This window comes from Onychostoma macrolepis, chromosome 25 (assembly GCF_012432095.1).
Source record: "Onychostoma macrolepis isolate SWU-2019 chromosome 25, ASM1243209v1, whole genome shotgun sequence".
Classification (NCBI taxonomy): Eukaryota; Metazoa; Chordata; class Actinopteri; order Cypriniformes; family Cyprinidae; genus Onychostoma; species Onychostoma macrolepis.
In genome coordinates, this window is record NC_081179.1 from 4,240,777 (window position 1) to 4,253,014 (window position 12,238).

The window sequence follows — 12,238 nt, forward strand, 5'->3', positions numbered from 1 at the left end:
GAGGTCCAGTGTAAAGTTTCCACAGTCAGTGATGGTTTGGGGTGCCATGTCATCTGCTGGTGTTGGTCCACTGTGTTTTCTGAGGTCCAAGGTCAACGCAGCCGTATACCAGGGAAGTTTTAGAGCACTCCATGCTTCCTGCTGCTGACCAACTTTTATGGAGATGCAGATTTCATTTTCCAACAGGAATTGGCACCTGCACACACTGCCAAAGCAACCAGTATCTGGTTTAAGGACCATGGTATCCCTGTTCTTAATTGGCCAGCAAACTCGCCTGACCTTAACCCCATAGAGAATCTGTGGAGTATTGTGAAGAGGGAGATGCGACATGCCAGACCCAACAATGCAGAAGAGCTGAAGGCCACTATCAGAGCAACCTGGGCTCTCATAACACCTGAACAGTGCCACAGACTGATCGACTCCATGCCACGCTGCATTGCTGCAGTAATTCAGGCAAAAGGAGCCCCAACTAAGTATTGAGTGCTGTACATGCTCATACTTTTCATTTTCATACTTTTCAGTTGGCCAAGATTTCTAAAAATCCTTTCTTTGTATTGGTCTTAAGTAATATTCTAATTTTCTGAGATACTGAATTTGGGATTTTCCTTAGTTGTCAGTTATAATCATCAAAATTAAAAGAAATAAACATTTGAAATATATCAGTCTGTGTGTAATGAATTAATATAATATACAAGTTTCACTTTTTGAATGGAATTAGTGAAATAAATCTACTTTTTGATGATATTCTAATTATATGACCAGCACCTGTAGGTACCTACAGAGTCCTCGCCGAAACGAACGATGAAGAAACTTTTCCGTCTTTACGAACGAGCCCTCTGATTGCGCAATCCGTCCGTAGTGAAATCCACCTCGTCTTCCCCCTCCTGACGTGAATCCAAAACGACCACGATACGATGAAACGGTCTGATCTCATCGAGCACAAACGGCGTCCTCCAATCACTAATACAATGAAACAGTTCAGGCATATATTTAAAGAAAATTGGTGAAGATGGTTAAGATTAAGCGACAGCCGAAATGCGGCTCGCATCTCTCTCACCACGAGCTGGCGCGTAAGCGACGTCAGCAACCATCGATGCACTTATCTAATAGTCAATTATTCTATTTTGCAACAAAATTAAACACATAAATACATTTATAAATGTATAATTTACATGCCTGAACATAATATACATTAAGCAAGAAAAAAAAAATTCGCAATTATAACAAATAATCCATCAACTAAATTATTTGAGTGGGTTACATTACCATGGTTCAGAGCCGGCCTATCTAAAAATATATATATATATATGACCCATTCACGTATTTGTCGGACTGTAAACAAACCTGCCCGTTACTACAACTATTAGAATTCTGGGTTCACGGATAGTGCTTTGGCTGTTAAAACGCGAGACAGCGCGAGACACAGGTCAGCGGAATTAAAAAGCGCAAGGTCTAGAGACATGTTTTTAAAAGTTCTCTATCATGTAGCCTATAGAAATAGCCTACTTAATTGTGTCTGCTTTACTATAAAACACAAGCTCATTGCGACCGATTCACAGCCGTAGCCTCACACATATTCATTGCGAAATATAAAATAAAATCGTGCTACCGATACGCATTTTCATGACAGATGCATCATTTTACGGTAAATTGGAACAATTTGAACAGCAACAAACAATAACAATACAGCGAAATAAATCAACCAACTACGATTTTCTAGCCCTCTATTAATAAACAAAAAATATTTAATCATACCTTTAGCTTACTCAGTCGTGCTGCATTCTTAGCTGCGCGAGAAGTTTGTGTGTCAGATGTAACAATTAAAATGTGAGTTTGCAAATAGGGACTGTCATAAATTGTTGCTATAGTAGCATAATATTAATGCTAGAAAGCCTATGCATTTGGCAACTGTATTTTAAAAAATAAACGATTGTATTTCATAATTAAAATCTAATTTCATATTTTGAGGGGGCGACGCAGTTATAAACTGCTGTAACCCACAGAATGTGGAGAAGAAGACTGTAGACAGGATCTTCAGGATGTGACAAACAACAGCAAAGATTTTAAAAGAGACTTTAACTCTTTTAAAAGACTCTCTAAGACTTTAAATATTCACTAAATATTTGTGAATCTAAAACACAAGTTAAATCTATAACTCTATGAGCAGTTTCATGTCTTTGTCCTTTTTTTCCTCTTGACATGTCTGTTTTTATATTGAAATATTATTTAATAGAGCAAATGTATTATGCTTATGCGTCTTAATTTTACTTTAGGAACTAACTTGTTGAAAGAAAATGAATTAAAGTGTCAAGATGATATTGTGTATGTGACATACAAGTTCAGACTGATGAGTGATTTTTTTTCTGTATGTATGCAAAGTCAACTTCCTTTTTTATCCACTGTTGTTTCTATTGGCTTGTGTAAAGTTTAATAAACATTTAAAATGTTATTTTTAATTGAACACTTTTTATTGTTATTTAATTTGTAGCACAAATAGTTTTATTATATAATATAGCCTATAACTCCTTTCCCAATTTCCATAATGTTCCTGTTCATCCAAATACTTTCATAAACCTCTTGACCACCACTCTGCATTCACCTCAGATTATGAACTGCTTTTGAAATCATAAATAACTAAAAAAAAAATGTATATGCACATGAAATCTTAAAATTAGTGCAAAGTTGTATTTGTTTACTGCATGTATTTCAACCCTATATCAGTCTTATGTGCTGCTTTGTGAGTTAGTAAAAAATAAAAACCCAAATGCTTTCCTTATTGAACCTTAAATACACCTGACAACACAATAATTTTTCAGTTATTGTTTTTTTTTTTCTACCAAAAAATATGCCACATATACAGCTGTGGCCCCACAAAATGATTTACCTTACTTTATTTTAATTTAATTTAATTTAACGTAATTAACATAATTTAGACATTTAAAAAATTAAAAACAGGTGAAGGTCTATTCACGTGATTTTTTTTTTATATGTCAAAATATATAAAAATGCCTTTTATATGTCACACCATTGACCTCTATACTAACCTCTTGGTTATGCATGATGTTATGACATTGAGTTAGGGGGGGGAGGCTGAAACCAGTTTCCAGGAACCTGCCACGTGAATCTCAGACAGTCCTCCTCCTCATTTTAAAAACGCCTCGCACGCGTGTCTGCGTTCACTCGCGCGCTCTCCTCATCAGCTCCTCAATGGTTGCGCTCTCTTCCATGTGCATGCACTGAGACTCTCATCACTCATGAATATTTCTCAGAGCAGTGCGGGTCTCGGCACAGTGCTGCCTCTTACTAGTTTCGAGAACGTGCTTTTGTTTCTCTTTAATATAATTCTCGCCACCGCCATTATTTTTATCAACGCGTCCGTGTTTATCGCCATCCTGATGAACAGATCCCTGAGGAACGAGAACCGCTTCATGTACATGCTCAGCACGTGTCTCAGTGACTTCTGCACGGGCGTCACGTATTATTATGCTGGAGTTATGGATGTACGTGATAATTATGATTCCCCGACTCGCACGTTTACTCTCGCTCTCATTTTTCTGGGTCTGTCCTTTATAGCGATTCTGGCCGCGCAAGCGGACCGCTACGTCGCGGTCTCTGCGCCTTTCATATACTCGCAGCGCATGACGCGCAACAGAACCCTGCTGGTGATTCTGGGTTACTGGGTTTATCTTTTTCTAATAGTGGTTGTTAACAATTCGGTGCCTGTAGAGGTTGCTCAAAGAGTGACGTTCATTGTTGCTTTTGTGGGGGGCATTTTAAGCGTCAATATCATGATTGGTTTGAACGTCAGACTGTTGTTCATCGCTAAATTTCAGCTAGGACGCGAACCGCCGAGCAAGGAACGCGACAACAAACGCGCGTCCATTTATCTCATCGTAATAGTGGCCGTGTGTTTTCTGATCGATTGGTTGCCCCTTTTTATCAATGGTTTTGTGTGTAATTTTAGGGGGTCTGAATGTTATTTGTTCAAAAATGAGGGCACAAACCCTCTGCGCATTTTGGCGCGTCTCAATGCAGTCGTCACTCCATTACTGTACATCAGAGGCTGTACTCCACTCAGGAGCACCGTAATGATTAAAGTCTGGAGAATACCATGCTACAAGAGTAAAGGGTAAATCTATCACACACTCATGCACTTTCTCATAGAAAATCTGAAATAACAGAAATTTATAAGCCTGAAAATAAATGTAATCTTTGTAAAATCTTTCTATAGTAAACAGCTATATCTGTATTCTGATAGGCTACATGAAATCCTTATCCAGTAGTGATGAATAAGTCATGAAAAAAGTCATGAAATTTCCAGGAATTTTGTGCTTGTCTGCAGATTGAAATCTTTACTTTTGTTAGTCAATGAAATCCAGACCTACCAACATGAAACATGCAGCAGGCCTTTGTTGGTTTTGCCCAGTAAATTCCTCTTCTTTTTTCCATCCATCCATACATTTTCCAACCCGCTTTATCCTCTGAAGGGTCACGGGGGGCTGGAGCCTTTCCCATCATCTCGACCACAGTCGGGATACACCCTGAACAGATCACACACACACACACACACATTGAGAACTGCGGGCGATTTTACAGTATCCAATTCACCTGCTGCATGTCTTTGGATTGCGGGGGAACCCATGCAGACACAGTGAACGTGTAAACACACAGAAAGGCCTCTCACTGAGCCACTGTGACACCCACTTCTTTCCTGATTTTCCTGGCTAATCTCACTCATAGATGTATTTCTTTCCACAATTTTTCTCTTCCTGATTTAACCTTTTATCTTTTCTCTGTTGCACTCATTTGTTTGAAATATTATGGCAAAAGCTGTTTTATCTTTTCTCAGAGTGAAGCCACAGAATATGAAGACTGTAGACAAGATGTAGCAGGGATCTTCAGGATGTGACAAACTTCGAGTGACAGGACTTTTTAAAGAGACTTTAAGAATACACTGCCTGGCCAAAAGAAAAATGTTATCTTTTGGATTTAAATAAGCAAATGCTTGAGAGTTCATGACTGAATCATTAATGCAGTGATTAATGTTGTAGCATGTTATATGTTTGACAACAATTCTATTAACCCTGACTGATGCAATGTACAGCTTTTCATGGCCAAATTTCAGGATGATGATCCCAGGATTCATTGGCCTCAAACTGTAAAAGAATGGTTCATGGAACATGAGGAATGATTTTCACACATGAATTGGCCCCCACAGAGTCCTGAGCTTCACTGAAAGTCTTTGGATGTGCTGGAGTCGACTTTACAGAGTGGTTTGACTCTGCATTGTCAATAGAAGATCTTTGCCAAAAATTAATGCAACTCTTAATCGAAATAAATTTTGTGACGTTGCATAAGATTTTGACAAAGTGTCATGATAAATGCACATGGTGGTAAAAGCTAAAGGCACTGAAACAAAATATTAGAGTGCAGCAACATTTTATTTTGGTCAGGCAGCGTATATTTAAATATTCAAACACAAGTTAAAGCTTAATTTTTGAGCAGTTTCATGTCTGTCCTTTTCCCACTTGTCTTGACATGTTTGTATCTTGAAATAGCATTTAATAGGGCAAAATGTATTATTGCTTATGCATCTTTCTGAAGAAGTAACTTGTTGAAATTATAAAGTGCCAAGATGACATTGCGTACATGACATCTGTATGTACAAGCTATGACCGATGAGGATTTTTTCTGTGAATCTATAGGCTGTCCAAAAACAACTTACTTTTTTATCCACTGTTGTTTTTATTGGTTTGTGTAAATTAAAGTTTGATAATCGTTAAAAATATTATTTTTTTATTGATCACTTTCTATTTTTAAATTGTCGCGCAAATACTTTTATTTAATATATAACCCCTTTCCCAATTTCCATAATGTTCCTCTTCGTCCAACACCTTTTAAACACCACCCTCCATTTGCCTCAAATTATAAACTGCTTTCTGAAATCATAAATAACTCAAAAATAAAGATGTAGGTTATATATGAAATCTTAAAATTAGTGCAATGTTTAAGTTGCACTTGTTATTTACTGTGTCTGTATTCCTTCAACAATGCTAGTATGTTAGTATGCTGCTTTGTGAATTAGTAAAAAATAAAATAGAAGAAAAAATAAAAACCCAAATACTTTCCTTGAACCTTAAATACAGTGTACACAACTTTATTTTCAAAAATGTTTTCAAACATTTTTTTTGTTTTTTTACCCACGTATAATGCCTGATATTTGATTCATAAATATTAAGTATTTTAAAACGAAATGACTAGATGCTCCGCATGCTCGGAAAACCAGGGCCGGACTGGGACAAAATGATAATGATAAAATACACCCACAACAAATTTTGAATCCACGGACAGCCCTATTTTTTCCATGGCTATCACCATCACATGAAGGTTTAAATCCTTAGTCCGGGGGCATGCAAAATAATTAAAGGTTCTTTCTTGAACTGCACTTTAATTTTCTTTTTCAATCTCTTCATTTTCCCTGATATCTCTGTCTATCACTTGTGTGTGTGTGTGTTAACTTTTTTCGTTTATTTTCTTGTAGGCCTATCTGTCACAAACAGAACATAGCCTACTGTCTGCACCTTGTTGCAAAACAACCACCTCATTGTAATTTGTTTGCATGTAATATATATTTATTTTAAATTTAATATGTAGGCCTAAACAAAATCAAATTAAATATTTCTTTTAGTTACATTTAAAGTATTACATTACTACCATGTTTTATTGTTTTATGACTTAGCATAAATACTCTAGTTTTAACAAAACTATATTTTTATTTTTTCCTTGATTAGTGTGGCAAAACCATGGTTAATGTGAGGTTACCATGGTTCAGAGCCGGCGCCAGCACATCACTGATGAGTGTGTGCTGAAGTTATTCAGTAGGCCTATCTAAATATATATATATATATATATATGACCCATTCACGTATTTGTCGGACTGTAAACAAACCTGCCCGTTACTACAACTATTAGAATTCTGGGTTCACGGATAGTGCTTTGGCTGTTAAAACGCGAGACAGCGCGAGACACAGGTCAGCGGAATTAAAAAGCGCAAGGTCTAGAGACATGTTTTTAAAAGTTCTCTATCATGTAGCCTATAGAAATAGCCTACTTAATTGTGTCTGCTCTACTATAAAACACAAGCTCATTGCGACCGATTCACAGCCGTAGCCTCACACATATTCATTGCGAAATATAAAATAAAATCGTGCTACCGATACGCATTTTCATGACAGATGCATCATTTTACGGTAAATTGGAACAATTTGAACAGCAACAAACAATAACAATACAGCGAAATAAATCAACCAACTACGATTTTCTAGCCCTCTATTAATAAACAAAAAATATTTAATCATACCTTTAGCTTACTCAGTCGTGCTGCATTCTTAGCTGCGCGAGAAGTTTGAAATATTATTTAATAGAGCAAATGTATTATGCTTATGCGTCTTAATTTTACCTTAGGAACTAACTTGTTGAAAGAAGATGAATTAAAGTGTCAAGATGACATTGTGTATGTAACATACAAGTTCAGACTGATGAGTGATTTTCTCTGTATGTATGCAAAGACAACTTCCTTTTTTATCCACTGTTGTTTCTATTGGCTTGTGTAAAGTTTAATAATTATTTAAAATGTTATTTTTAATTGAACACTTTTTATTGTTATTTCATTTGTAGCACAAATAGTTTTATTATATAATATAGCCTATAACTCCTTTCCAAATTTCCATAATGTTCCTGTTCATCCAAATACTTTCATAAACCTCTTGAACACCACTCTGCATTCACCTCAGATTATGAACTGCTTTTGAAATCATAAATAAATAACTAAAAAATAAAAATGTATATGCACATGAAATCTTAAAATTAGTGCAATGTTTAAGTTGTACTTATTTACTGCATGGCCTTCAACCCTATATCAGTCTTAATGTGCTGCTTTGTGAGTAAAACCAAGCTTACTGAAGACAAGATGACAAGAGAACAAAGATACATAACAAATCGACCTACTTGAAAAACTTAAAGCACTGAAAAAACATTATATTGTATAAAGTAAATGTACAAATAGACTGAATAGTCTTCACTGTATAAATTCAATATAGATTAATTCTTATTTTACAAAAGTGATTCAGTCAAGGGCATGGAGTGATTTTCTTTCTGATGTTTGATTCACATTATTGACACAAATGGCAACAGCAGCTATATCAGGCTGCTTTCGAGGAATAGTTCACCCAAAATGAAAATTCTGTTGTTTTTTAACCTGTATGAGTTTCCTTCTGCTGTTGAACGCAAAAAAATATATTGGGAACAATACTGGTAACCAAACCACCCACAACCAAACAGCTGCTGCATGACTTTCATAGTATTAAAAAAAAGAAAAAAAGAAAAAGAATACGCTATTGGAATCAATGGGGACCAGAAACCTTCTGGTTATGAACATTCTTCAAAATATCTTATTTTATGTTGAGGTGAACAAAGAAATTCATACAGGTTCAGAACAACTCGAAGCTGAGTAAATGATGACAGTATTTTCATTTTTGGGTGATCTATCCCTTTAAAATCTCATCATACAATTCCAGGAACTCGCATAGCCTACTACACTTCACATGCGTGCTTTAACTTTAACTTTAACTATAATGTTCATGTAAAACACAAATGACTGTTTACGAGGATACTCACAAGGACAGGCATTTTGACACATAACTATGTGTATTTGAACGTTTAAGCTCAAGATGCGAAAAAGAAAGTTTAGGCAGGTGCTTTACGCGCAGGTGCGCGCCGCGCGTTTTAGGCTGTAACGCGTGCATTTGCCAAAATGAATTCTGCCCCGCTTCTTAATGTCCCTGAACAGTTAAATTTGTTTTTAAACCACAATGTTGAAAATGAGTTTAAATGATAAACTAACATCATGACGCGCAAAACGATTGACACATTTCTACCGGATTATTTCTCAACCCAAAAACTAATATAGAGTTTGTTCAAACACAACAAGCAATATACATCCATCAAGTTAATAATCAAACTAACCTAAAATCTCAGGCGACGATGACGCTATGTTTTATCTACTCCAGGTGTCGTTTTTTTTTTTTTTTTTATAGAATAGTTGACATTTTTACTTATCGAAGATTGTTCTTTGCATGACCATTTCCAGATTACGCCAGAACGAAGCGAAGAGAGGTGAGTGCGAATAGAATTGTTGTCAACCATATAACATGCTACAACATTAATCACTGCATTAATGATCCAGTCATGAACTCTCAAGCATTTGCTTATTTAAATCCAAATGATAACATTTTTCTTTTGGCCAGGCAGTGTATTCTTAAAGTCTCTTTAAAAAGTCCTGTCACTCGAAGTTTGTCACATCCTGAAGATCCCTGCTACATCTTGTCTACAGTCTTCATATTCTGTGGCTTCACTCTGAGAAAAGATAAAACAGCTTTTGCCATAATATGTCAAACATATGAGTGCAACAGAGAAAAGATAACAGGTTAAATCAGGAAGAGAAAAATTATGGAAAGAAATATATCTATGAGTGAGATTAGCCAGGAAAATCAGGAAAGAAGTGGGTGTCACAGTGGCTCAGTGAGAGGCCTTTCTGTGTGTTTGCACGTTCACTGTGTGTCTGCATGGGTTCCCCCGCAATCCAAAGACATGCAGCAGGTGAACTGGATACTGTAAAATCTCCTGCAGGTCTCAATGTGTGTGTGTGTGTGTGTGTGTGTGTGTGATCTGTTCAGGGTGTATCCCGACTGTGGCCGAGATGATGGGAAAGGCTCCAGCCCCCCGTGACCCTTCAGAGGATAAAGCGGGTTGGAAAATGGATGTATGGATGGAAAAAAGAAGAGGAATTTACTGGGCAAAACCAACAAAGGCCTGCTGCATGTTTCATGTTGGTAGGTCTGGATTTTATTGACTAACAAAAGTAAAGATTTCAATTTGCAGACCAGCACAACATCCCTGGAAATTTCATGACTTTTTTCATGACTTATTCATCACTACTGGATAAGGATTTCATGTAGCCTATCAGAATACAGATATAGCTGTTTACTATTGAAAGATTTTACAAAGATTTCATTTATTTTCAGGCTTATAAATTTCTGTTATTTCAGAGTAAGTTAATTTGATTATTATATGTTTTTATTCTAGCTTACATGATTTTTAATGTGTTATGAAACAGCAAGTTTAGCCAGCGAGCGTTAATAATCTGCTCCCTCAAAGCTGTTTGAAATTCCGTCAGTTATTAAATTACGCGCTCTTTCCCAGATAGCACACGTACGTCGCGGGGACGTCTGTGCGATGTGTGCGTTTGCATCTGGGAGACGTATTTTTAAGGGCGTTTGCTCATCTGGAATACGTCGCATAGACGTCCTTTCCCGACGTTCCAGGGAAATCTGGTGGACGTATTACAGACGTTAATTATTAGAATGTTACGTCTATGAGACATCTGTTTTACATAGCATAGACGTCTTTCATAATTAGACGTTTTAGACGTTCATTCATATTTACTGCTATTGATAACAGCTGCAGCTACACTGATTATACTTGCATCTACACATTTGATAAGTATGATAACTAAACTCTCAGAAAAGATTCTTTTGAAGTCAGTGCAGGCTAAAGACAAGGCAGATTATTAACGCTCGCTGGCTAAGCTTGCTGTTTCATAACACATTAAAAATCAGTGTTTTTTCTTTTCTCAGAGTGAAGCCACAGAATATGAAGACTGTAGACAAGATGTAGCAGGGATCTTCAGAATGTGACAAACTTCGAGTGACAGGACTTTTTAAAGAGACTTTAAGAATACACTGCCTGGCCAAAAGAAAAATGTTATCATTTGGATTTAAATAAGCAAATGCTTGAGAGTTCATGACTGGATCATTAATGCAGTGATTAATGTTGTAGCATGTTATATGGTTGACAACAATTCTATTCGCACTCACCTCTCTTCGCTTCGTTCTGGCGTAATCTGGAAATGGTCATGCAAAGAACAATCTTCGATAAGTAAAAATGTCAACTATTCTATAAAAAAAAAAAAAACGACACCTGGAGTAGATAAAACATAGCGTCATCGTCGCCTGAGATTTTAGGTTAGTTTGATTATTAACTTGATGGATGTATATTGCTTGTTGTGTTTGAACAAACTCTATATTAGTTTTTGGGTTGAGAAATAATCCGGTAGAAATGTGTCAATCGTTTTGCGCGTCATGATGTTAGTTTATCATTTAAACTCATTTTCAACATTGTGGTTTAAAAACAAATTTAACTGTTCAGGGACATTAAGAAGCGGGGCAGAATTCATTTTGGCAAATGCACGCGTTACAGCCTAAAACGCGCGGCGCGCACCTGCGCGTAAAGCACCTGCCTAAACTTTCTTTTTCGCATCTTGAGCTTAAACGTTCAAATACACATAGTTATGTGTCAAAATGCCTGTCCTTGTGAGTATCCTCGTAAACAGTCATTTGTGTTTTACATGAACATTATAGTTAAAGTTAAAGTTAAAGTTAAAGCACGCATGTGAAGTGTAGTAGGCTATGCGAGTTCCTGGAATTGTATGATGAGATTTTAAAGGGATAGATCACCCAAAAATGAAAATACTGTCATCATTTACTCAGCTTCGAGTTGTTCTGAACCTGTATGAATTTCTTTGTTCACCTCAACATAAAATAAGATATTTTGAAGAATGTTCATAACCAGAAGGTTTCTGGTCCCCATTGATTCCAATAGCGTATTCTTTTCTTTTTCTTTTTTAATACTATGAAAGTCATGCAGCAGCTGTTTGGTTGTGGGTGGTTTGGTTACCAGTATTGTTCCCAATATATTTTTTTGCGTTCAACAGCAGAAGGAAACTCATACAGGTTAAAAAAAACAACAGAATTTTCATTTTTGGGTGAACTATTCCTCGAAAGCAGCCTGATATAGCTGCTGTTGCCATTTGTGTCAATAATGTGAATCAAACATCAGAAAGAAAATCACTCCATGCCCTTGACTGAATCACTTTTGTAAAATAAGAATTAATCTATATTGAATTTATACAGTGAAGACTATTCAGTCTATTTGTACATTTACTTTATACAATATAATGTTTTTTTTTCAGTGCTTTAAGTTTTTCAAGTAGGTCGATTTGTTATGTATCTTTGTTCTCTTGTCATCTTGTCTTCAGTAAGCTTGGTTTTACTCACAAAGCAGCACATTAAGACTGATATAGGGTTGAAGGCCATGCAGTAAATAAGTACAACTTAAACAT

At 36.2% G+C, this 12,238-nt stretch overlaps 1 protein-coding gene across 1 annotated transcript; it reads left to right on the plus strand.

Annotated features, from left to right (window-relative positions):
- Positions 1–3,243: 3,243 nt before the first annotated feature.
- On the plus strand, positions 3,244–4,964 carry LOC131533971 (melanocortin receptor 5-like). The gene is made up of 2 exons (XM_058766493.1): positions 3,244–4,129; positions 4,850–4,964. Exons 1-2 carry the CDS (start codon positions 3,255–3,257, stop codon positions 4,887–4,889), a joined length of 915 nt encoding a protein of 304 aa, XP_058622476.1. The 5' UTR covers positions 3,244–3,254; the 3' UTR covers positions 4,890–4,964.
- The last annotated feature ends 7,274 nt before the right edge of the window (positions 4,965–12,238 follow it).